A 24,505-nucleotide genomic window follows, 5' to 3' on the forward strand; every position below is an offset into this window, starting at 1 on the left:
CTTGTATTATAAATTCGCATTCATTGTATGATATTATGACTCTTTACTAATTATCATTAGGTAATTATTTAATATGGTACCTTTACTTTCAGAAAGACTATTCTAACATCCATGGAGTTGTGCCAGCACTGTCTATACTCTGATTGCACGTTTTACCACTTTGTACACTACCAGAGAATGAATTATTCCGACTCATTCGAGATGAATAACTTTCAGCATCACTGGATCCGACACTATTGAAGGAGTTAACATCCATATACTTAGCGAGGCCCAATTTAGGTGGGGCTTCTAGGCCCAAGGATGACATAGATGAAGCACTAGACCTTGAGACTAATGGTCCGTGATTTTTTACTGAAGGAGGTCTCGGCAATCCTTCAAACATTAGCTTACCGTGAGATTTCGTTGGAGCATGCTCTTTGTTCGGAATATTATCCTCGTCGACTAGGCTGTGGTAGGATGAAATGGATGCCAATTTCATTAATGAATTATTTCTAGTCGTAACACGTCTTTTGTCCTTTCTGAATTTATCTAATTCTTTTTCATAATGGTGGAGATTTTCCACAGAATCCATCTTCGTATATGCCCTTGGGAAGCACAACTGAGGGAACTTACTGTAAAACTTCTCATAACCACCATCCAAAATAACTATATCTGGAAAACACAGATCTGGGTAGTTTTCATAATTCAAAATTCGATCACAGTTCCTCAAGTGGGAAGCCAAATTAGGACCCCTTTGGTTGCTGAATTCACAGTGAAATATAAGTAACGCCGGCATTTCAATATATTTCTGTAAAAATTGTTTCTCGATGTCGTCTTTGGAGTTAATGTTAATGGCATTTTTTATATGGCCACCTTGATACTCATACTCAAAACGGCAATCAATTATATGGTATGATTTATAGTGTGGTTGATGAGTATTATTCAATATTATTTGAGATAATGACTCAGCAGAAATACGAGGAAATAGAGGATTTGAACATTCCTCTTTTTGGAAAATATTTATCTGACTCTCAGTTAATTTACTTTGATAAAAGTTGTTAGAGAGGGTCACTACCTTTTCAGATATATCCAGATTTTTGTTTTGATCTAGTTCATACAGAGTCTTGATTCTTCTGCCGCTTTCGCTCCTATTTCTGCGTTCTTCTCTGATTGTTTGAGATCTGGAAACTCGGCCAGAGAAAGAGGAATTACTGGTAGAGCTGTTCCGTCTTTGTGAGCAGTCCATCTTTAGAAAACGTGTGTCCGAATCAATGGAACTTTTGCTGTCATATCGAGAACTTCTGAAGTTAGATTCTGAGACATGGTTATCTAGATCAGGTACTTTTAATGCTAGATCAAAGTCATCATGGGATTGTACAAATCGGGGTCCATTAACAGATTTTGATAAATTATTTTCCATAGGAAATACACTAAAACGATCATCTGTAGGTTCGTTTGTATTTTGAATATTTAAATAAAGCTCTGGTGTATCATTTGTGAATTGAAATGGTGAAGAGGCAGGTTCTAGTTGAGGTTGATCATAAATATCGCTTTGGGCTTTCTTGTGTGTAGACTCATATTTCGAATGATTTATTTTTGATTTTAAACTAAAAAGACTTTGAACATTCTTAAAGATGTTCTTCTTGGCTTCTGTATGATTTGTCTTTCCATTCTCAGTGTTTGAGCTATTACAGTCATTCGGACGGAACACATTGACCATTTTATGCTTTAATTGTCACTAGTTTGCTTTAAGATTATTTCGAATATGAATCCAGGGTAAAACTTGGTACAGATGTTTAATTAGCTGCAGCAACTTAACCTATTCTAAACACTCCAATTTAAAAGTGATCCAGTAAGTTGATGTAAACTGATGGAGGAACAATAGAAAATGAATTGCTGTTGCAAGTAGGACTAATCAGTAGTATTTTTCACAAAATCCTCTAAATTTGTTTTGAGAGCAATATTAAGGGTATGAGTTATTGTCTTTTGAGCTTCTGATATTGATACTTCCGGGATGTCACTTCTGATCCTAAAACTTGATCATTCAAATATGATCCTTGATTGTAAAGTAACAAAATCCGAACGACTCTGTAGTTTATGTTTGATAGTCAATGACTAATTCACTGTATGCAGTATCTGATATTTACACTTATAATTTGTTAGAACAACTCTCCATTTAGATACTATCCAGAGCATTATTATCCCTACAGCAAGACCATATAATATTAACGTGCATGATCTGCGCGTATCGAACGATTTCCTAATCAGGGCATAGATTAATCGTTATAGCAACTATACAACGCGTTGTTGGTTGACAAAATTAGTTGCAAAAAATTGAGTGGAAGTAAATATCAAAATAATAATCTCCGGATTATTTTTTGTCTCAATAAGTTCATTGGTCTCTCGGTCTATAATGTTTGTGATATTATTTTTGATATGAAGACATGTTAGTTAAATCAATTAGCCTTTTTATAAATGTATATAAAGCTTTTGTCTGCAACAAAATTATACAAGAAAAAATCAAATTATTCTTTTTCAATAAGTAAAATGGAAAAGTAATAAATCTATAATTTCTATCATGGAAGTAGTGAAATACAGTCGTTGTATTTATAATTTTTGAAAGGTACTCTCTTTTTAGCAATGAAAAGACAAATTCTCGTTACCGCGGATCTGTTACCAGGTTAGCCTTGTGATGCATTAACAGCACTTGAATTAATGGCACTTCACATGAAATAGCATACATTTCATATGAAATTACTGTCAGTAGAACCAAAAAAAAAAAAAAAGAGCAAATGTACCTGTGTTAAAATTGAAGAAAAAAAGAGTATAATTTGAAATAATAGTTAGTTCTGAAGTAGTAATTATTCCAGGTCATAAAAGTAATTTGTAATTAATAAAATTTTTGTAGTATAGATAGAAAAGGTCAATAAAATCAATAATAAAGGGGGAAATGGAAAACATAAAAGACTTCAAAAAGATGATATTTTCATTTCTTGAATGAATTTTTGGATCATATGGTGGAAAGTTTTATCAAATGTTTATCCTAAAAGCAGTTCGTAATCAAAGAATGTAAGGTCATAAGCAATAAACCTTGGCCATCATCTTGTTCGTTATAGAAGCACTGATGATAGGTCAAGAAATCGTAAAAAAGCAACGCCAACTAGATAAAATAAGGAACACTGTCATTATTCTTTAGTTGTGGAAGTACTTCCCGACTTTTTATGTGTTTTAATGTGTTGTGAAAGGTTATCACTTCTACTAAATTTCTTCTCACATAGATGACAACTGAATGGACGGTCAGTAGAATGAACGGACCGAACGTGTCTTTTCAAGTGTTCACTTCTCTTGAAAGCCTTTGAGCAAAGGTGACATCCAAATGGTTTATCGATATCATTGTTTCTGTCGATATTGCTTGATAGTAATGACGAGTTAGGGCTTATACTTGGCTTGCTTTTTCTTCTTGGATTGGATTTGGAAGCATTGATATTGAAATGTAAGTTATTGTTAAAATTGGACATCGATAGTGCCGCAGAAGATCTACGTCTGCCTGAGCTTCCACTAATACTTTTTCTTGATTGGCTATTTTGCCAGGATTCCTTCAGGTCCTTGTTAAGTACATCAGGAGGAATCGATATATCCAGGCTAGTATTTAAACTCTTTATGCTGTTATTCATCATTTCAACTTCAGCTAGACTTGCATCTGATAATATCATGGTAGGTTTGATGAACTTATCGTTTGGTGACTTGGGGCTTGAGATTATTTCAGGGTTGTAGAAGTTTTGGTTTGCTACAGACAAATCGTTCTCATCAGCACCTTCCGCATTGAATGATTCCCACGGAATATCTTTAAATATTGATACATCAGGTTGTTTTTTCTTAATGTCTAAATCATATTCTGGTGGAGTAGCCTCTGACAGAATCGGTAGGGATGCTCTGTGTGGATTTTTCATGAAAGGTCTGTGGCTTTGGCCAGCACTTGAGTGCGACACATCTTCTGAGTTTCCATCAAAATTGTAGTAGTCTGCTGTGTTGTATTTCAGTGGAGACTCCTCTGTCCCTGGCTTGAAGTTCATATTGTAGTCGCTTAAGATCTGTGACAGTTCGTTGTCTATTTTGTGAGAAGAGATGTCACTGTCAAGAAGTAAGCTATCGTCAGTCAAATGTTTTTCGGTCCCGCCTGTGGCTCTTCTGGTAATACTTTTATTTACATGACCATCCCGATGTAAGCCATTATTGGAACCTCTTTTCCTATGGGAGTCGACGTTCCAGAAGTCGACACCGTGTGAAATAGAATTTCTAGCAGAGGCCAAGTTAATGGTATTCCCGGTAACTACTTCACTGTGTCTTCTCTCATTGGCAACAGTTTCGTCGTCATCGTTGTTGTTATTGCTACCGTTAGGTTTTTCATTTAGTAACAGCTCTGTGGATAAGTAGTCATCCAGCATGGTGTCCAAGTGCATGGACTCGAAGAAGCCGTTGTATATAGTTGCCCTTCTGCCCTTTTGGTCGCTGAAAGGCAACGCACCATTAGAAGAGCTATCGACAAAATTCATCTGTAGGTGAGTGCCCAACGGTTTATCCGACACCAGCGGGTTCTTGTCCTTGCCAGTCGCTGTGGTCGCACCAGAGTCAAAGTTCATCAAGAAGTCGTCCAGCGTCGCAGGTGTCGTCGTCATGTTGGTCTCAACCGTACTCGAGTTGGTCGTGGTCGTGGTGTTTGTGTTAATCCCATTGTCTGTGTCTCTGCCATTGCTTTCCCCACGCGCAGAAGCAATCTCGTTGTCATCGCCGTTGTCATTGTTGGCATCACCACGATTGCTCGCAATGTCCGCCTTATGGCCCTGGTATATATCCAGAGACATGTAGTTCGGTGTCAATGGCGACTGATACTTCACGTCGGCATTCTGGTCCTGTATATTGAGCGAGAACATGTTTTCCATCTGTGTCGACCACGAGCTAGGCTCCTGTTCCACACTCATCTGTTCTTGTTGATCTGTGTTTGGTATGGCCTTTGTTTTATCTTAGCCTGGAATTCTTTTATAAGAAGCTTATTGAGTTATGTTATATACTCTTAAAAGTGTTTATCAGTTAATCCGATTGTTTGTACGTTCTTGAGAGACGGTTCCTTCTTTGCAATACCGTTGTTGTGTTGTTTTTTTTAGTAATTGCTGTGCAAGTAATGATTTCCTCTTTAGAGGAATTTTCCAAGAAGCCAGAATGGGTGGGGGCCACCACTTCGCTGCTTCAATACCCACCCTAAGAGCATTTTGAGACTCTGTGAGACTCTGTGAGACTCTGTGATACACTCTGATACACTCTGATACACTCTGATACACACTGCGAGCTTCCCACAAGGCTGACTACGCAACAGGCTGCGAACTTCAAGGCGTGGGGGGTGTAGCTGTTGTACGGGAGACACTCTGTGTTGTGGGAAGGGCACTTTGCTGGTGGGCTGACAACTCTCAACGCACATAGTGAAGACTCCCCCCATCGCTACCCACGTATTTGCGGTTGAGTGCTGTAGAGAATTCTGCGTAGAAAGGAACAATGGGACTTGCGTCTCATTGTTGAGTAAACGGGATTCTGTGCACCACATTCTGTGCAACTTCGATGCTCCGTATTCAGTGCAGTTCAGTGCAACTCAGTGCAAATTCAGTGCAAATGCCATGCCGTTGTGTGTGATAAGCATACAAGTACAAAAAACTCTTTATAGTCAGTATTAATTCAACACTGAAGAGACTACAGGAATATTACTGAGTTTGTCTATGTTTAATTATCGTTACTGTTCTATAAAATACTATTTGATGTTGTTCTTCAAAGCGTCTTTTCTCTCTTCCCAGACGGTCTTGCCTGTGCAGGCGCACACCTGCTTGTCGTTCTCCCACACGCCTGCGCTTCTGGCAATTACACCGGCGATGTCGTATGCGGGCTCGCCCTCTCTGAAAATGACAAAGCTGCGGCCGATCAGGTCCCAGATCGGTAGCGGTGCGCTGACGAAGTTCTGGCCACTGTACAGACTCTTGTCGAGGTCGCTGGCGTCGCTGCACTCGATCGGTTCCTCGAACTTGTAGTAGACATCCCCGGTGCTCTTGACACCTTCAGATATGTTACCATTGGAGTGAATCTTCGCTTGGTACTTGCCGGAGAAAGGTACTCCATTCACAGTAACGTCGAATAGCGTCTTCTGATCGCTAACTTGCACAATTCTAGCTAGCCCACGTACAGCTGTGTCCTTCTTCAAGTCAACGTCTTCAAACGTCTCCAGGATCGCCACCGCAGAGCTGTTAGGCTTACCCGCGCCTCTGATAATAGCATCACGGCCACAGTCACGCAACGCATTGATGATAACACTGGGCGCAACACAACTGTTCACACTCATCATTTGCTGGCTGATGTCAAACTGCAAGTCCTTGATGCCGGTTATGCCATTCAGACACTTCTTGATATCGTCAGTGCAGTCCGTGCAGTGCATTGGCACTGCATAAGTGGCTTCATAAAAATCTGCGTTAGCGGTCATATTGTATAACTAGCACTATAACGCAACGAATAATAACTTGATGGATCCCTATTTGCACAAGAACATGAGTGTGAATTTAAGCTTAATAGCCCCACGTCTCATTTACCTTTCTTTTATAGTACAAGTGTCAAGCCCATTGTCGATTCCTCTCGCATCTGAATGAAAAGGTTACACTGTCACCACCCCTAACACCTTCCTTGTATTACAAATCATTACCAAAAAAGCATATATCGTACTGAGATATATAGATATGGTAGCAGTGTTAGATGAGCTAACATAGAATAAAATAGCCATGTTCAGTCCGCGGTCATGAAATGCCAGTCATTCTAAACATCCACAGTCTTATCTTGGCTTGTATTAGAGCATTAGAATGTTTTTTTTCTGTCATTGACTATTGTTTCTGTCTTAACTTTTTAGGACTATATGTAGGGGAAAAACTATAAAATATTACCTCTGATGGATATAAAAAATGAAATGAAAACCGAGTAGTAACGTACTATAAAGTTGAAAGGCTTTTTTCTTCCTTTGATCACATTTACTCCTCTTCACTTTCATCATCGTCAGCTCTATTCATCTCAGCTTCCAGAGTCTTGGCAAATTCTTCATCGGTTGAATTGTCGTGATGGTCAACAAGATTGGCAATATCTGCTTTGCCTGTCGTCGATTCTGTATGTGCTGGAGCATCGCTGACTGTTGCCAGTGGTGGCAGTTGAGGCTGAGACTGTGCATCGCTGGTTGGTGGAGGTGTTACTTTACCTTTGCTAGGAACGATGATAGTAGCATTGGCCTCTAATTCCAAATTCCGTATCTTCTCCTCGTGAGGTAGCAATGTAGGTGGTGCTGGTTTCTTTTGTTTCTTTTTAGGCTCTTCGACTTCTTCTCCTTCTTTCTTGTGCTTCTTGCTGTTGGTACTAGCAGAGTTTTTGTTGGAATCTTTGTCCTTGTTTTCCCTGATAGCTTCCTGTTTCTCCGAAGAAGAGGAAATAGGTTTTTCATCTGCCTCTTCATCCTCGTCATCCGACAATAGACGTACAGTTTTGGTACGTGGTCTCTTTGAGCCCAGTCTTCTTAGAGCATCATCTATGTTTAATCTATGTCTTAAAAACTCATCATAAAGATCTTCCGTTAGAGATATACCTTTCTTACCGGGCCTCATTTCGCCAGTAGCATTGTCCATATAATATTCTCTGATATCAATCAAATTGATGTTCCTGAATTGCCTAACTGTAACTCTCTTATTCTTCCCAAGATCAAAGATAGCATCAGGTTGCCCTAATCCTGCAGCAAGATTTAAGTTCCCACCATTGTTTCCTGGACTTGCACCACCATTGTTATTGTTCTTCTTTCTATACCTGCTGTAGTATGACATTTTCTATTTTTATGCAATATTGTGTACTATAGAATTTAGCCAATGACTATATGAAACTCACCGGTACTATTCTCACAAAAAGTGTTAAATTAATCTTTTGATATAGGACAGAAGAATCTATTAAAAGTAGTAAAATATAATTGAAAGATGAAATTTACTATAAGAAAGCTTTCCCAAACAGTTATGAACTACTAAGATCAGAAATCAGTTTATGCTGGCTTGCAAACTTTGCAGGGTTGATCTTTTTATATAATCCCTGTCCTGAAGCAGCTTTGAAAAATTTGGCAAATGTTCGGCTTTTCCTGCCAATTTCCTGATTTCAGCAGGGCGATGAGCTCGACCAAGTAACCTGAAAAAACGTGGTTTCTAAATGGAATAACGCAAAAAAAATTTGGGATTTACATATTAAAGTACATATGAATATTTATTGTTTAGCCTGATTTTAGTTAATCCTCTATAACAAGCTTCAAAGTGGACCATTTTTTTTCCAGGTTCGGTATTTTATCCCCAAGTAATTTCTAATAAGGTGCTGCCATACTCAGATCAAGGCAATTCTGGATGTGGAATACCTGAATCCCAGGTTTCGTTGTAATGTTCTGTGCCAAGAATTTCCTCTTGGATATGCTTAACTAATTTGATATCATTCTCAGGCAGTTTGTCCTTTTCGGTGATCTGATAGTCAATAATTGCATCCTGAAGCTCAGCAACGTTACTCACACCGATAACTGTTGGGCCATATTTATGCCAATTAAACATGGCATATCTATTGGCTAGGTCCTGGATTTCAACCCCATGTTTATGAGTGTATTCTGCAGCTTGTCTACACTTTGCCTTTAGTTCATCCGAAGCTGGGTGGAACGAATGTATACCTTGTGATCTTAGCAATGACATCCCAAGAATAGAAGCATTAGAAAGCAATTTGACTTTTGCGTCCTTTCTTATAGAATTGATGTATTTTTCAAGTGTAGTGTTCTGGATATTATAATTACAGTATGATAGAACAGCATCAAGTGGCCCTATTTCTGGGTGTTTTGCGCATTCGTTGCACAAAAATGCTAGATACTTGACAGGATATCCAGATAGCCCAAAATGTCTGATAACACCTTCCTCTTTCAACTTTCTCAACTCTTTCAAAGCTTCCATGCTTTTGGTAAATTCTACAAATTCAACATCATGTAGATAGACAAGATCTAAGTAGTCTGTATCTAGTCGTTCACATGATCTCAAAACGGATGCTCTCACAGCTTTAGGTGAGTAATCAAATTCCTCGAGCTTTATCCGACCAACTTTAGTGCAAATGTAATATTGATCTCTTGTAAAGGATAGGCCATCTTCATCTGGAGATTTCAACTTGTGGAGAGCCTGACCAAAAATTATTTCACTTGGCCCATAATAAGGTGAAGTGTCAATTGCATTAATACCATTGGTAAATGCATGTTTCAGCATGTCAACAATTGGAACTTCTTCAGGGTTATCATTGTATTGGGTGTTTAAAGTTGCCCCACCCAGAATGATTTTAGAGACTTTAGTTATATCGTTGTGGTCTACTGTCATAGTTTGAATGCTAATTATATTCTAAAGTTTGAACAATTCTCTGTATTTTATGATCCTATAGTTGTCTAATAACACTGAATGTACGCCATTGAATATACGTCTAATTTATATATGTGTGTGGCATCCCTTGTAATTAGAATTCTTTCAATTAATCAATACGGAGCTGGGCATTTTCCACCAGGGATATTGAACTCCAGCACAAGTATTTGTGATGGGGTCAAAAGATACTAATTACAACCAAAATATAAAATGAAATGCATCATATACCGAAATGGTATAAAAAAATGGAAATTAAAAAGTCTATCAATTTCTATGCTAACCGAATATATATAATACTTGTAAATGCTAAAATTAAAAATCCGAATATTGGGAATTTAATGTACAAATTTTGAACTGAAACTTGTAGTTAGGATGAGATAATAGCCATTGATTACACGATATTTTCATAACCGTTAAACAATGGATTACTCATACAAACAATCTTCTAAGATTTTGAAAGGCAAAACAATTGACTACCAGTGTATACTGCAGAATCAACTTTCAATTAGACAACTGGACACACCTATTTTCGGATGGAGATAAAAGAAATTGTTTCGAGTTTGCTTGGTATCGACACTTGGACTGTGTTCTTCATTCCATCGTGACTGTTACTTGATGGGGGTAGAAGACTGTGACAGCAGACAATATCATCTTCAGAAGATAACTGCACAAAAATAACCAACCATTGAGGGCAAATGCCAAGCCTGATAATTACTATAGGTGACTGTCTTCCTGTATCAATTTGGACCACCTTTGACTAGATACTAGAAGGCAGTACCTAAAAATCAAGGCTTTAATCAATGTGACGAACTATGCGAAGGAAATTCTTGTACAAAAATGGACAATGATGATATCAGGTTACACATACCCAATTTGTGAAGATTCTAGTAGTAAGGATAGCAACTCTAGTAGATTTCTTAAACTCCAACCTCTAAAAAACGAGTATACCAATGGTCTCTTAAAAGAGTCAAAGAGTGCTTGTAATGGTTTACAAATGCTTTGCCTAATCCAAAAACAAATGCCAAAATAATTTGAGTAAAAAGTTTCCAACTCATCTTTTGAAGCTTTTATAGGCTCTTGAAAAGAATGCCAACCAAGGATTCACAATAATCCGAAGCAATTTGTTAAAAATGTTAGAGAAGAATAACTAATTCTTCTGCATCTTAAATAAAAAAACGAATTAATTGTGTGACAGAATCTTTACCAATCACAATAACCACCTAATGATTGGAAAAAGGATCAATGGCTAAACATTTTTTCAAGCGCCATACAGTTGCAGTAAAAGAGGATCAGAAACTAGTAATGAAATACCACCAAATGATAATAATTCAAAAATTTTATTAAAATGGAAAGAACCTATGGTTGGAAATAAAAAGATATAGAAATATCATTCAACATTTTTCCCTCAAGTGAAGGACTAATTCACTAACACAACATCTAAGAAATAGAATCCCAGTATTGTTGTAGCAGGTTAACAGTGACGAACAGTTGAACCTACGGTTGGCTCTGACTCTAAGAGAGAAACAACATTGGATTGCATTTCCCTATCTTTCTATATCCCCATTAGTAAATTTCCATTTTACTAAATTTTAAAGAAAATTATTCGTTGGCAAAATTATCTTATACTCAAATTATTCAGAACATAAGAAAAGATTTATTGGGGGAAATGATGATCAAAACATTTGTATAAGTTATAATAACTCATACAAATTTCTTGAATCACCATATTTAACATCTTTTCCCCACTTGTATAAGGCCAAGAAAGAAAGAACAGTAATTATGAAGAAGAAAGCGTTAACATCGTATCCATAAATTTGGGTAACAAAGATGATTTTTGTTCAGTTTATATACATTTCCCAAATATAGACAAATTCAAATAATAGAGTTCACATTCAAAATAATATTTTATTTAGAAGAAATTATTACTATAATGTCAATTACTATTACAGAACCAAAAATAACAGGCAAAAAAGAAAAGAATTATTGTAAATATATTTGTAAATGTGTATACTTCGTTGCATTACGAATTAAGAATCCGTGCAAAGAAAAGGAGAGGGCTTCTACGGAGGCTCATCGCCAAACAAAAAATAAAGACCATTATCGTTTTGCAGAAAGAGCTATAATACGCATTGAATTACCAATTGATGTGGCACAATAGAAAAGAGGGTATAATCCACAAGGAAAATGCAAACAGATTCCAATATTTGGAATTGAGGATATTATAGTCCTATTTGCGGTTGTGCACAAAAATCTGAGAACAAACGATATGGATCCATTATGTGAAGTCTAAGAAAGAAATGGGCCCATTGAAGAAATACTTGGACAAGGTGTTGTCAAATTAGCTAAACCAGAAATAGCTACGGAGCCAATTGCTAGATCATCTCGTTTCACTACAATGTGATCATGCCACTTAGAATTTACAAAATGTGGTAAACGTTCCGAATGTTTTTCTCTTGGCTACCGTTTCTTTCTTTTTTGGGTTTTTTCCCTAAAAAGTCTTAATTTTAGTTTCGTACTTCTCAAGGTTAACTTCTTGAAAAGGTGTAGCGGAGAGTTGCGATGAGATAGGCACACAGAACAACTGAAGGAAAAAAAAATAGAAAGACCATAACAAAGCCGAGGATGGTTATTGTAGCACTCAGAACCCGCACGGACAACACCTTTCCCTTACTCCATTGATGCCTTTCTTTTAGTAGTAACTCTCAGAGATGTAATATGAACAATCATGACAGACCCGAGGCGCACGTTAGTGGGAGGATTTTATTTCAAAAGTCTTCCTTTTCATTTGAGAGTAGTAGTATTTTCGCCTAAGGATTTCGTATACTTCAAAATATTGCGACCCTCAAGGAACTGCTGCTATTATGTGGGGTGTTAATACAATATTTTGTTGTTTTGTGTGGGCAAACTAAAAATATGGATAACTACCATACGACAGTTTGTGGGGGGAGAGGGTAGAGAGGTGGGAGAAGCCGGATATCACGATAAAATTTAGTACTACAGTTGGTTGAAGTCAAATTATAGGAAAGTATCTGTCATTCACTAAGTCGGGACCATCTCATAAAAAAATTCTTCTCAGCTATGCGTCTAGCAAGCTGCTTTTGGGCATTTTTTGGCTCTCTAATTCGTCAGACCATAGTGCACAGCCATGTTCGTTGGATATCGAGCTAATTTACGCAGATATCTCTGGGAGAGGAGCTAGATTTTCGTTAAGAAATATGTAAGAATAGAAGTCCAGGAATACTATTATCGTACAGCCCCCAATAAGAACGTACTTTCTGTGACAAGAAGGGTTACCGCGGTGTGTGTTTGTGGCGGGTTATGGTTGATAGTCTTGCTCCTCAAGATGGCAAGCTCCGCTGTTTAACTCCCTTAATTTTATATGTTTACTATCTTACGATTTTGTTGTCTCTAAACTAAATATATTTGCCTCAAATGATGTAGTTAAATTTCCTTCTGCTCTTCATAATCGTTACGCCCCAAGGAATATTTTTTGTACCATTTCAAGTGCTCTTGACAATGCGAGACAAGGAATTAGGGACACAATGGACTTTTTTTCATGGCCCAAATTCTTTTTATTTTGAGGACCCATTGTCACATCAAAAGACCTCAAAAAAGATGTGATAATACAAACAAAAGAAAGAGCTTATCTTACTTCCGTATTTCGATATTTAAACTTAAACAAGGACATGGAGATGGTATCTATATTCTACGAAAGGGGGATTGGAACTTTGCAGTTTCTTTCGGAGCAATTGAGAGAGTTTTTGTCTGATGCTGATGCATGCAACGTGAAGGGACAAAAAGATGGCTACTAGAATACTTGAGGTAATATAGTGGTCAAATTTTCTTGGTTATGCTGGCCCAGGTAATTGATTTTTGAGAGATATTTTGATAAATTTTCGGGTATTGCATCCGATGGTCCGAAAAGCGCTTGTTTGTTTACAGATTCTACAGTGGGAAATGGAATATATACGAAACCGTAATTACTACTCACAGAAGGTTGTAGTGTCCCAATGTTATACATTATATAAGTTAAGTAGTGGCATTTCTTTTTTTTTACTCGAGGCAGAATGTTTTTTAGGTCTTGTGTAAAGGTGACAAGAATACAGCATTCTACACTTCTATCTCAAGTTCGAGTATACCGGCAAAATTTTAGAATAAACGGAAACTGAAGATATTGATAGGTTGTGAAAAAGAACGGAAGGCTTGGCTTTGCATAGTTTCTGTCCTTAACCTCTACCCCATTATAATGCTTAAATGCTGTCAAGGCTACCTTTGATTACATATCGAATTGCTACAATTTCTTTTTTTTTTCATTTCTTTCCTTTGATTATGCATCTTTCTTTGCATATATCTACAAGGAATTGCTTTTCCTATTTATGTTCTCGATATTTGTAATAAAATTCCTTTTCTTTTTGCTATTCCTATTTTGGAACATTGTACTTCCAGGGGAACAAATGAGATGGGAAATTGTGCCAAAGAACAGTTAAAAACTAAAAAAAATATGTGCCTAAAGGAGGGTTCCTATTAGCGAGCAATATCATCAAATGACGGCATACACTCCCAGTTTACAATACAAGTAATGACAGGCCCCACTATTTCACATCTTAAACTGCTAAAAAAATGCGTGTAATTTTAGATTTTGGTGTCAAAAAAAAAAAAAGAAATTCCTTCTGGAGTATAAAATAGGCAAGTCGCTACTTGTTCATCCGCGGCCCGAAACAAACGTAGTATATGTTGTCATTACGTTGTTTTCTGATAGATCTCATCTCATCGGATTTTGACTTCCTCGCTTAATCCCCACAAGCCTTTCTCAAATGCCTTCAGAACAGTCCGTATAATATGAAAATGACAGTATTACTAAGGGAAAAAAAAGAAATAATTGCAGGAAAGAGGCACTAATCTTGCATTTTTGCACACAAATTTCGTAGCAAAAACCGAAAATCAACTTTTTCCCTAAGAAGCAACTGTAGTATCTACTAAAAAAGCTGTAGTTGAATTAGCATTGAAAATATTCTACTTTCTTTTTTTTAGTTATTTCTTCGATGAAGGTTTTAATGAATGCGGAACCTAATGACGCATAACTTACAGTTCAATTGGTAATATCAATCGCTTATGGATATTATGACAACCAAGTTCAAGAACCATCACAAGTGAGCTATGTATAACCCCTATTTCGATGGGGGGGAGAAAGATTCTGTGGTACTAATTAGACAGTTCACGGCATACTTTATAGAAATACATTATTTTAGGACGCTGCTTCACAATTAGGCCATCAACTAATGTACAAGTATGACAGAACCCATTTTGGTTATTCTTTCCAATAGTCTTTTTTCCTAAAACAATAATGTAGTATTTGGATGCAGCTGTTAAACAAAAATGTCAATCAAAATAGATGAAGCGGTGGCTCAATGGTAGAGCTTTCGACTCCAGTTAAACTCTGGGACTTCCTCGGAATTCATGATTGCAATCGAAGGGTTGCAGGTTCAATTCCTGTCCGTTTCATTTATATTTTTTTAGTAATTCAACTAGTATTCGTATAAAGGTAGACACAGTAATAACTGTGTGATTGATGTTGAAGAGACCTGAATGTTCATTATTAACTCGATGAGATAAATGTATGCTTCCTGTACGCTTTGTACTGTAAAACTCAACCTCTCATTATATTTTTATTCCGAAAAGTGCCAGTGAGAAGTACACTTCCATTCTGTTTTTGATATAGTACAATTGGTCAAAGCCGCGGATAAAGTCAATAGAGACTGCCTATAAGATATGAGCGAAAAACACCACGCAGACTACACCAACTTTAATGCCACTGACAGATCCGAGGCTCTTCAGCTTCTGATTGATTCATATGAAGCCCTAGCTATGGACCAAAGGAATTGGGTTTGTAACTTGGCTAATGCTGCTTCATTGCTTTGGCATGCATACAAATCCTTAAACGTCAACGTAAATTGGACGGGGTTTTATATAAGAAATGGTGAAAAAGAGCAACTATTACTGGGACCATTTCAAGGAAAAGTCGCTTGTCAGACAATAGATTTTGGCAGAGGTGTTTGTGGTATTGCTGCAAGTTCACAAGAAACACAGTTAGTACCAGATGTAGACAAATTTCCAGGACACATTGCATGCGATGGTGAGACTAAGAGTGAGATTGTTGTTCCAATTGTGTCTCAGAGCGGTAAAACTCTAGGTGTTATTGATTTAGATTGTCTTGATTTTGAAGGGTTCACTGATGTCGATAAAGAATATCTTGAAAAGCTGGCATTGGCAATTACCAAGAGTTGTGACTTCTAAAGTTCTGACTACATGTACTTGATGTATTATATCATCACAAAACTCAACTATTATATAGCTAATTCCAATAAAAATCTCTGTTATTATTCAAACTTAAAAACTTTGGTTAAATATTTGTACAAGTAAATTTCTAAAATCCTAGTTCCTTCATTGCATCAAGGGCATCCTCATCTTCTTCTTCGCCTGGGTCAATCCCAGTATCCTTATCGTCACCTAGCTCTTCAATCTTTTGTGTTGCATAATTATTGAGTTCTTCTTCCATAGCAAGCAATTCGTCTTCTTCTGAAATGCCAATAACAGTACCATCACTATTGGTAACCCCCTTAGGATTATTATCAGAGATAGGTAGGGTCGTGTCTGATGTTGGAACAGCATGTGTGTTTGAAGTAGCACTTTCGTGAGCTATTGAAGAAGGAGGAGGAACACTTCTATATAAATCACTGTCATCATCATCTTCTTCATCTCTAGCAAATAAGTGCCTTGTTGTTTCTTGGCCACCCGTTATCAGTTGATTGGTGTCGTTCTCTACATTATTATTCTCATCATTACTATTCGCATCATTATTTGGTAGTTGTGTGCTAGTTACTGGTTGACTGTTATTAGCGGGATTCTGTTTGTCACTTCTATATCCATCACCAAACTGATTTTCCATATCAGCGCGAAAAAGTTCCGTTCTATAGTTCCTTAAATCTGCATCTGTCTTTCCCAGACTGTTGCAAAGCCTTACAAAATCTTTAAATTTAGCCTTAGGGAATAATTCGTGAGCCCACAGCTGATAGAACTGAATAATATGTTCCAGATTTTTATAAGTGGACCTTGACTTTGAGATACGTACGCGTTTGGGCGCATGTTTCATAACATACGGGAGGCCATTGGGACTCAGAAGTCTTTCTGCTGTTAACTTCACCTGCGGCCGCCTGACTTTTGCATTTACTGCTGTAGGATCATCATTAATCATGGTTGGATCGCTCGCTACTCCGCCGGTCAGCGGGTCTTCTATTTCAGCATGTTGTGTTGGCTCAGCACCAACACCTAGCATTAGCATATCATCTTCATCCATATTTTTTTAGTATGGCTATATCTACTAAAATTTTCTGGTTAATGACTATACCATGGTAATTTATTTCAATGACACTTGCAGTTATATTGATGAAGTATTGACGACTTCTCCAAGCTCATCGCATTTCGTTTGCTGGTGACAAAACGCGTTACATAGTTACAGTCAAGTGATCTCCCCTTGTGTAATGATATTAGTATGGATCACATCAGCTCTGATACCTCTATATTTCAGGAGATGGACATTTGGAATATTTATATGAGAATAAAATACATTGAAATGCGATGTCGTAGATGTCTAATTAACATTTCCAATTCTTAGACTTTATACAAAAATAAGATGCTACAGATTATACCGATTATACAGAACACAAAAGCGAGATTGGTAAATATATTGAGACCCCTGGATATTATATTATATATCTCTTACTTGTTCTACAGCAGCAAAGCTTTTATAGAAAGAATTGCATGAGAGAGGTAACAAGAATACTTGTATAAGTCGGTTCATAAAATCGTGTGATACGGGGTGCTGTGATGTAGACAATTTAACTAAGATCTCAGGTCAAGCGAATACTGGAAGGGCAATTCCATTGTGGTTAAGAAGGAAATATCGAGTGTAGAACTTGAAGTCAGAATTGATTCGTAACTATTTCAAGCATACATACCATTCGAATATTGGTACTGAACCAATTGTTTGAACAATTAGCAGTTTGATTAGGCTTAGCTATGTTTGGTCAGCCTAGGTTGTTTGGTGCGAACTCGCAGCCGTTTGGATCTACTAATAATACTGGATCAACAGGCGCATTTGGAAATGTACAAAACAACAATGTTCAATCTGGTTTTAGTGGTTTTGGTAGCAACAACAACGCAAGCAATGCACCACAAAGCGGTGCTTTTGGAGCAAATACCAGTAGTTTGAACTCTCCTTTTGGATCAAACAACAATGCCATGGGAACTCCATCCAATTCCACAACAAGTGGAGGTGGTCTTTTCGGTATGCAGAACCCTAATACATCTGGAATGGCTGGTGGCAACTCTTTATTTGGTATGAACAATAATGGGAATACAGGAACTACAATGATGGGTGGCTTGCCCGTCGGTGGTATGAATGCTGGTGCTGGTACTGGTACTGCAATTAAACCATTTCAGGTTGTGGAAGAGAAGGACATGACAACCAATGCTATTAATATGTATCAAAGTATCACCTTTATGAATGAGTACCGCAACTATTCTTTTGAAGAATTGAGAATGCAAGATTATAAAGCTGGTAGAAAATTTGCTAACAGTTCCGCTACTTCAACTGGTTTTGGCACGGGCCAAAATCAGCAGTTTGGTGCATTTGGTAATACTAATTCAGCACAGCCTGGTGCACAATCTAGTCCATTCGGCCAAAAGCCAGCATCCGGAGGTTTATTTGGAGGTAATGGTGTGGGATCCACCTCAACAGGTCTTTTTGGATCCAATCAGACCTCTACAAATACTTTTGGTGCTAACAACGGAAGCACATTTGGAAACAATGCTGCAAGTAGTGGCGGTCTTTTCGGTAGCACAAATAATACCAATACCAACACTGGGATGTTTGGTTCAGCATCTAATGCAAATTCGGGAGGTTTATTCAACCAACAGAATCAAACACAACAACAACAATCATCTCCCTTCGGGGCTTCCAGTGGTTTTGGTAAACCTCCTGCATCTTCTGGAGGGCTGTTCGGGCAAACTGGCGCTAACCCATTTAGTAGCAATAATGCTAATACTGCTTTTGGACAAACTGCGCAACAACAAACGCCAAATCAGGGAGGTCTTTTTGGTCAAAGCAATCAATCACAAGGCACCGGGCTTTTTGGTCAGTCAGGGCAACAACAACCTCAGGGCGGTCTTTTTGGTCAAGCTGCTAATGGTAATTCCTTATTTGGTAGTAAACCTCAACCATCGACTGGTTTTGGGCAACAGACAACTAGTGCCGGCGGATTCGGGTCTTCGGGAGGTTTATTTGGAGGGCAAAATACACAACAACAAGGCGGATTATTTAACCAAACTTCTCAAACCCAAACTGGTGGTCTTTTTGGACAAAATCAGCCACCAAATCAAGCGGGTGGGTTATTCTCACAAACTCAAAATACAAATGCTAATTCACCCTTTGGAATGAAATCAGCTACTCCTGCTGGAGGGCTATTTGGAAATAACCAAGGCCAACAAGGAGGTGGTATTTTCAATCAGAATCAAAATCAACAACAAGGAAACACTACAGGCTTGTTTGGTGGTGGCCAAAGTCAGCAAACTCAATCTAATACGGCGGGCAGCTTATTCGGCCAAAAACCCACTGGTTTTGGTTCTACTGCACAACCCAATACCTCTTCGTTTGGTAATACTCAGTCTTCTGGAGGTCTATTCGGTAACAAAAGTACTGGAGGTGGACTTTTTGGATCGACTAATACTCAAAATACTACCCCTAGCTTTGGATCTGGTGGAACTCAGTCTTTGTTGGGTGCAAAGCCTGCTGGTGGTTTGGGTGGTTTGGGTGCACAGCAACCTGCAGCAACTCAAACATCTGGTTTGTTCAACAAACCCGCTACCTCAACATCATTTGGTGGAACATCAAGTCTGTTTGGTAATAAAGCAGGACCTCAACAGGGTAGCACAGGTGGGTTGTTTGGTAGTAACTCAACCTCAAACATTGGTGCGGGTTTGGCTACTAGTCAACAGTTTTCAAATAATAGCGCTAATCAGCAAATAGGAAACCCCAGCCAAAATAACGATCAAGAAAAGTTACAACAACAGCAATTACTGGTCACTAATCCTTATGGAACGAATGAACTGTTTAGCAAGGTTCAACAAGCAGCACCGGGCTCAATGCAGGTTAGTGTGCAGATTCAGGTTAGTGCAACTAAGATTGATGCAGATAATAAAAAGAAAAGTGATTTAATTAGTGCCTATAAGCATACACCAAAACCTTTATTTGCAGCAGCTTTGTCTGGAAAAGGCCTCGTAGCTGAGAAAACTAATGAAATAAAAAATGATCTAGATAAAGAAACCTCAACAAGAATAATGAATAACGAGATTGACGCTAATTTCCAACAAATTGGTTCAAAACTTTTCGAACCTGACTCTCTTATGTTCAAGCAGTTGTTAAAATCGAAAGGTAATCACAGGAATAAAGATTTGAAGAGCAAGGAGAAGCTTTTTATCGCAAATGTTGCTGATAGTAATTTGAACGAAGCCGATAAAGACAAGGCCAAAAATGAAATAGCTAAACTTAACGCTTCTCAGGTCGTTGCCACAACCTTGGCTTCTTCTGTGAGGGAGACTGAGAAACAGGAAAAAATTGAAACTGATATATGTAACGAGAATGCAATTTCTGAATCTAAGCTTGATGGCATTGATGATCTAGAATTTGTTGATGAAAATTATTATATTTCTCCTTCTCTTGATACATTAGCTACACTATCCAAATATGAAATTCAGAAGGTTGAGAATTTGGTTGTTGGCAATAAACAATATGGTAAGATTGAGTTCTTAGATCCTGTTGATCTGTCGGATATTCCTTTGGGTTCGATATGTGACGATCTAGTAGTTTTTCAGCCGATGTCCGTCTTGTTATACAATAATAGCACCAACGTTCCTGAAAAGGGTAAAGGTCTAAATGTAAGGGCACGTATAAGTTGTTACAATTGTTATCCTTTAGACAAATCTACCAGAAAGCCAATCAAGGATCCTAACCATAGAATTATGGAAAGGTACTCAGAGAAGCTGAAGAAAATTCCTCATACTCATTTTGAATCATATGATCCGGCTTCTGGAACATACTGCTTCACTGTTGATCATGCATTAATATAGTATTGTTCAGATAATTAGATATATCTTACTTTACATATAAAAATTATTCTGTATTTCTTTAGGAGGTATATTCATGTAGATTTTGAGTAACTATGATCTTATATCTGGTTCACTAAGAAGCCCCATTCTCGGGCTGTAAAAAATAACTGCCATCTCCTAGAATCGAACCAGGGTTTCATCGGCCACAACGATGTGTACTAACCACTATACTAAGATGGCGCTAAACTCTGGGATGTTGGTGTTAAAATAACCTCAATTTGCTGAATCCTATAGGCATTCCAATATGTAAGAAACAAGGTACCAATAAAATGAAATCCATGGATGCTATTAGCCTGGATGATAGTACGCAATAGTTCTTTATACTCATGGTTATATGGACACTTACTGATGAAAATGACGGAAATTAGTCGAAAGAACACTCTATGCCAATTTTTTATTTAGAAGTAATTAGATAACTTTCATTATATTTTAAAGTCAACTTATGTGTACTAGATTGATTGCGATTACCAGAGAAAATTGTAAGTAACTTTATCTATTTACTAATAACAAAGTTTATGTTAGTAGGTATTGAATGTTGAAATGCGTTACATTTTTACATCTTCGATCTTATTTTACGTTAATAAGAATACTGTAATTAACTCAGATTTATTTGAAGATCTGAAAAGCTAAATAAGTAAATTATTCCGCAAGAATTTCCTCCTGAATGGATTCCTTTACTTCATTAGGTGGTTGTACTTCATTGTTAGTATCTTCTTCAAGAGGTACTTCCCACTGATGGCTATCTGGTATGAAGGCACAATCATAAATAGTTTGAAAAAATGACTGAAAATCATCCCAGAGATTCCATTTCTCTAAATCTTTTTTTCCTAGATTCATTAATAATCTGTAATTCATTATTAATTGATTGTTAGAGTTAAAAACGGTTAAAAATTCGGTCATGCTTCCCTTTATATTTAAGGCCACAGCAATTTCATCGGCTATAAGCTCTAGGTCATTTTTTAGAGAATCATCTTGATTTTGGTCGTTTTTTATCATTTTGTAGAGAGAAACTTCCAATAATTTATTTATACTCAATATCTTATCCTCTAAATCAAGTTTCATTTCGGAGTGTCTATCACCACTTTTCTTGGAAATGCTTTTTTTAACAACAGCGCTTAGACACTTCCCTATTTCAGTCTCTTGAGGTCCCAGACCAACTATTGACCAGTCGTCATCATCTTCATATTTGTAATATTCTTTTTCAGGAATTTTAGGTTTTATGGCCTTTGTCTTTTTAGTTTGTACTTTTTTAGAAATTTGTTCTTTCCTTGTTCTTTTGTTCGGTGTTTCAATTATGTCTTCTAAGGCATGAAGTTGATCTCTTTTACTATTTGTTTGTTTGGCTCTGGTCCTAGTCCTTCTACCAGCCTCACCAATATCATCTTCGTCTACACTTGACTCTAATTTTTTCCTTTGCCTGCTTGAAGATCTCATTGGCTTGATTTTGGCATTTTTACTTCGACTTCTTCTAGTAGTTGCAGGTTCTTCAAAATCATCTTCAATATATTCATCTTCATCTGGTTTACCCATTGATCCATATTCAACAAATTCCCACACATCAATGCCTGAAGAGCCTTTCATTGCCATTTCATAAGCCGGAATAAGTTTCTTATTTTTCTTCGTTTTGCTTGCGAGCCATTCCTGGCATTCCTCTACTGACAAAGGTTGCATATCTGATTGTTTCACCCATATATACGAATCGTCACACATGAATTTTACGCAGTACAGCGATGGTTGTTCCTTGTTCTTTTTGAATTTCAAAACCTTAGAATATATTATATAGTCGTTTGGATCATAATCACTGCCAAACTCTTCATCTGGAGTACTATCTTGATCTTCTTTAGTTTCTGCCTTGTCAACTGAAATACGTGATCTGATCTTCCATACATTTTCAGGTATGAGCTCTTTTGGAATAACCATTGCAGGCCATGCTGGGAAGCCCTTAACTTTGGCCAGTACCACATCTGTAGGCTGGTATATGTTTGGCATAATGCTCAATTAAAAAGACTGATCCTATAGTTTGGTGGTTAATTGAAATACAAAAGCCTTCAGCAACTTCTTTGTCTTTGCGTTCTTAGTTACCAGAGCAAGTCTTCACAGAATATGTTGATGTAGATTTTGTTCACAATCTGTGTTTATCAACTGCCTAGCTTCCAAATAAAATGGTAAAGGTTTTCCTATGAAGGATGTTTTGGATGTAGTTACTACTATGGACTCGGGTTATGATCCATTTGCTAGGCAATTTAATATACAGTTAATCGCTATTACTGAACATTTGACATTTCGTGATGGTGGAAACAAAGTAAGTCGTCGAATATGATTTTATTGGAACAAAGTATAAGATCAAGGCCAACCAGCAATAAGTATTTATATCCCTAAATGGTCAAGACTATAAGGTATTGTACTTTCTCATTATTTTTATACAAAATAGCACATATTAATAATATTTTCAGTGAAGATAAAAATAAGAGGAGTTGATATGATTCATGTGTATGTGTTTGTGATAAAAAAATAATTAGTATGTACTCTATTTGTAAGATTGTGCTATATAAGAAAGACGTTATCTTTCTGAGGGTTATATTTTAAGTGAAATGTTTGTACTTTGTGAGTTGATCCAACATATAACCAGTAGAGTCCTCTTCACCCATAATGAGCCTGTTGATCTTGGAAGTATTGTTGATAGACAGAATTCTGTTCTTCGTTCAAGTAATGGTTGTACTGGTTTGGACCCTTGCCCTGTTGTTGTAAGTGCATGTCTTGTCCATTAGCAAATCCTGGTGCACCACCTTGGCCATTCATTTCCGGTACATGACCTTTATCGTCATGAGAGTATGCTACTTGTTCTTGATGTACCTGCATGTGTTGTTGATCCATAGGAGCGTTATTTTTTTGAGTATGAGGTTGTTTGTTCTGCTCTGCAATTTGTTCTTGGTGTTGGTTTTGAGGTTGCTGGCCCTGTTGCATCGATGTGTCGAATTCCTCTTCTTCTTCTTCCTCATCGTCATCGGGAGCATTCAAACACGCTTGAATCAAGTTTCTACCTTCCTGTTGTGTGACAATGGGTTCGAATTTTGGAGTACTGAAGGTGTAAACGAGACCAGTCTCAGATACAACTAGCAACAGTACTTGTGTCCCTGTAAGCACAGAAAGCTCAAAGGCTTTCTTCATGATACCATGCTTTCTCTTTGAGAAAGTGACATGTCTTCTAGTCTTGTTCTCTATAAACTTGATCTCAATCTTTCTTCTTTCTCTTTGTCCTCCAGTTGGAGTAGAAGTATCTTCATCTATATCTGACATGCTGAGTTTTTTTTAGGTTTGATGATTATATGTACCCCTCGTCTTATAGTCTTCTTTGTTAGCGTACAGAGTGTATAGTCTTCCAGATCAAATATTTCTAACGGTACCAAGACAGTTTTCGGAAAGAAGGAAAATAAGAAATTTAAATAGCCCTGCTATAAATTTTATCCTCAACACGTATCAGCTGCCCAAAGTCTATCGTATACCAATGTGTATACGCGTTCTTCACACCACTATCTTGAGTCCTCCTCGTGATATAGTCCGGAAAGAGATATTTATCTACTTCCAGTTTTGCTTGGTTGATAGTTCAAAAACAAAATAATGACTTTCCCTTGCAATAGTGTAAAAAGAGTAGTATTAATGTATCCGAACAGAACATGCAATCAGGCCCACAAAAGATAGAAAGACTGAATGAAAACTTTTTGCAGAAATTGCTTATAATGGTTGAACGAATCGATTCGAGCAGATCATCGCGATTTTCGTCTTTTTTCCTCTTTGAAATCACCGGATTTCCTCTCAGCACGCAG

The 24,505-nt window shown here is 37.4% G+C and overlaps 10 protein-coding genes and 2 non-coding genes across 12 annotated transcripts; 3 read left to right on the plus strand and 9 right to left on the minus strand.

Annotated features, from left to right (window-relative positions):
* Positions 1-97: 97 nt before the first annotated feature.
* MIH1 (putative tyrosine protein phosphatase MIH1) lies at positions 98-1,699 on the minus strand (the record flags this gene model as incomplete). The annotated part of the gene is made up of 1 exon (XM_446231.1): positions 98-1,699. The coding sequence occupies one exon, from the start codon at positions 1,697-1,699 to the stop codon at positions 98-100; it is 1,602 nt and encodes a 533-aa protein (XP_446231.1).
* Positions 1,700-3,164: 1,465 nt separating this feature from the next.
* On the minus strand, positions 3,165-4,958 carry MSN2 (stress-responsive transcriptional activator MSN2; the record flags this gene model as incomplete). Its single annotated transcript, XM_446232.1, has 1 exon — positions 3,165-4,958. The coding sequence occupies one exon, from the start codon at positions 4,956-4,958 to the stop codon at positions 3,165-3,167; it is 1,794 nt and encodes a 597-aa protein (XP_446232.1).
* Positions 4,959-5,776: 818 nt separating this feature from the next.
* Positions 5,777-6,496, minus strand: CCS1 (copper chaperone CCS1; the record flags this gene model as incomplete). The annotated part of the gene is made up of 1 exon (XM_446233.1): positions 5,777-6,496. The coding sequence occupies one exon, from the start codon at positions 6,494-6,496 to the stop codon at positions 5,777-5,779; it is 720 nt and encodes a 239-aa protein (XP_446233.1).
* A 535-nt stretch (positions 6,497-7,031) lies between these two features.
* Positions 7,032-7,865, minus strand: SUB1 (chromatin-binding transcription coactivator SUB1; the record flags this gene model as incomplete). The annotated part of the gene is made up of 1 exon (XM_446234.1): positions 7,032-7,865. One exon carries the CDS (start codon positions 7,863-7,865, stop codon positions 7,032-7,034), a length of 834 nt encoding a protein of 277 aa, XP_446234.1.
* Positions 7,866-8,408: 543 nt separating this feature from the next.
* ARA2 (D-arabinose 1-dehydrogenase (NAD(P)(+)) ARA2) lies at positions 8,409-9,419 on the minus strand (the record flags this gene model as incomplete). The annotated part of the gene is made up of 1 exon (XM_446235.1): positions 8,409-9,419. The coding sequence occupies one exon, from the start codon at positions 9,417-9,419 to the stop codon at positions 8,409-8,411; it is 1,011 nt and encodes a 336-aa protein (XP_446235.1).
* A 5,433-nt stretch (positions 9,420-14,852) lies between these two features.
* On the plus strand, positions 14,853-14,960 carry tW(CCA)2. The gene is made up of 2 exons: positions 14,853-14,888; positions 14,925-14,960. It is a non-coding gene; the product is annotated as a tRNA-Trp (tRNA).
* Positions 14,961-15,227: 267 nt separating this feature from the next.
* On the plus strand, positions 15,228-15,752 carry GVI51_F05731 (L-methionine (R)-S-oxide reductase; the record flags this gene model as incomplete). Its single annotated transcript, XM_446236.1, has 1 exon — positions 15,228-15,752. One exon carries the CDS (start codon positions 15,228-15,230, stop codon positions 15,750-15,752), a length of 525 nt encoding a protein of 174 aa, XP_446236.1.
* Positions 15,753-15,882: 130 nt separating this feature from the next.
* On the minus strand, positions 15,883-16,812 carry CSM3 (Csm3p; the record flags this gene model as incomplete). Its single annotated transcript, XM_446237.1, has 1 exon — positions 15,883-16,812. One exon carries the CDS (start codon positions 16,810-16,812, stop codon positions 15,883-15,885), a length of 930 nt encoding a protein of 309 aa, XP_446237.1.
* A 722-nt stretch (positions 16,813-17,534) lies between these two features.
* nup116 lies at positions 17,535-20,642 on the plus strand (the record flags this gene model as incomplete). The annotated part of the gene is made up of 1 exon (XM_446238.1): positions 17,535-20,642. One exon carries the CDS (start codon positions 17,535-17,537, stop codon positions 20,640-20,642), a length of 3,108 nt encoding a protein of 1,035 aa, XP_446238.1.
* A 147-nt stretch (positions 20,643-20,789) lies between these two features.
* Positions 20,790-20,861, minus strand: tH(GUG)4. The gene has a single exon. It is a non-coding gene; the product is annotated as a tRNA-His (tRNA).
* A 459-nt stretch (positions 20,862-21,320) lies between these two features.
* IOC4 (Ioc4p) lies at positions 21,321-22,670 on the minus strand (the record flags this gene model as incomplete). The annotated part of the gene is made up of 1 exon (XM_446239.1): positions 21,321-22,670. One exon carries the CDS (start codon positions 22,668-22,670, stop codon positions 21,321-21,323), a length of 1,350 nt encoding a protein of 449 aa, XP_446239.1.
* Positions 22,671-23,321: 651 nt separating this feature from the next.
* GVI51_F05841 (uncharacterized protein) lies at positions 23,322-23,978 on the minus strand (the record flags this gene model as incomplete). The annotated part of the gene is made up of 1 exon (XM_446240.1): positions 23,322-23,978. The coding sequence occupies one exon, from the start codon at positions 23,976-23,978 to the stop codon at positions 23,322-23,324; it is 657 nt and encodes a 218-aa protein (XP_446240.1).
* Positions 23,979-24,505: the final 527 nt, after the last annotated feature.

Source organism: Nakaseomyces glabratus, chromosome F (assembly GCF_010111755.1).
Source record: "Nakaseomyces glabratus chromosome F, complete sequence".
In the NCBI taxonomy this organism is placed as follows: Eukaryota; Fungi; Ascomycota; class Saccharomycetes; order Saccharomycetales; family Saccharomycetaceae; genus Nakaseomyces; species Nakaseomyces glabratus.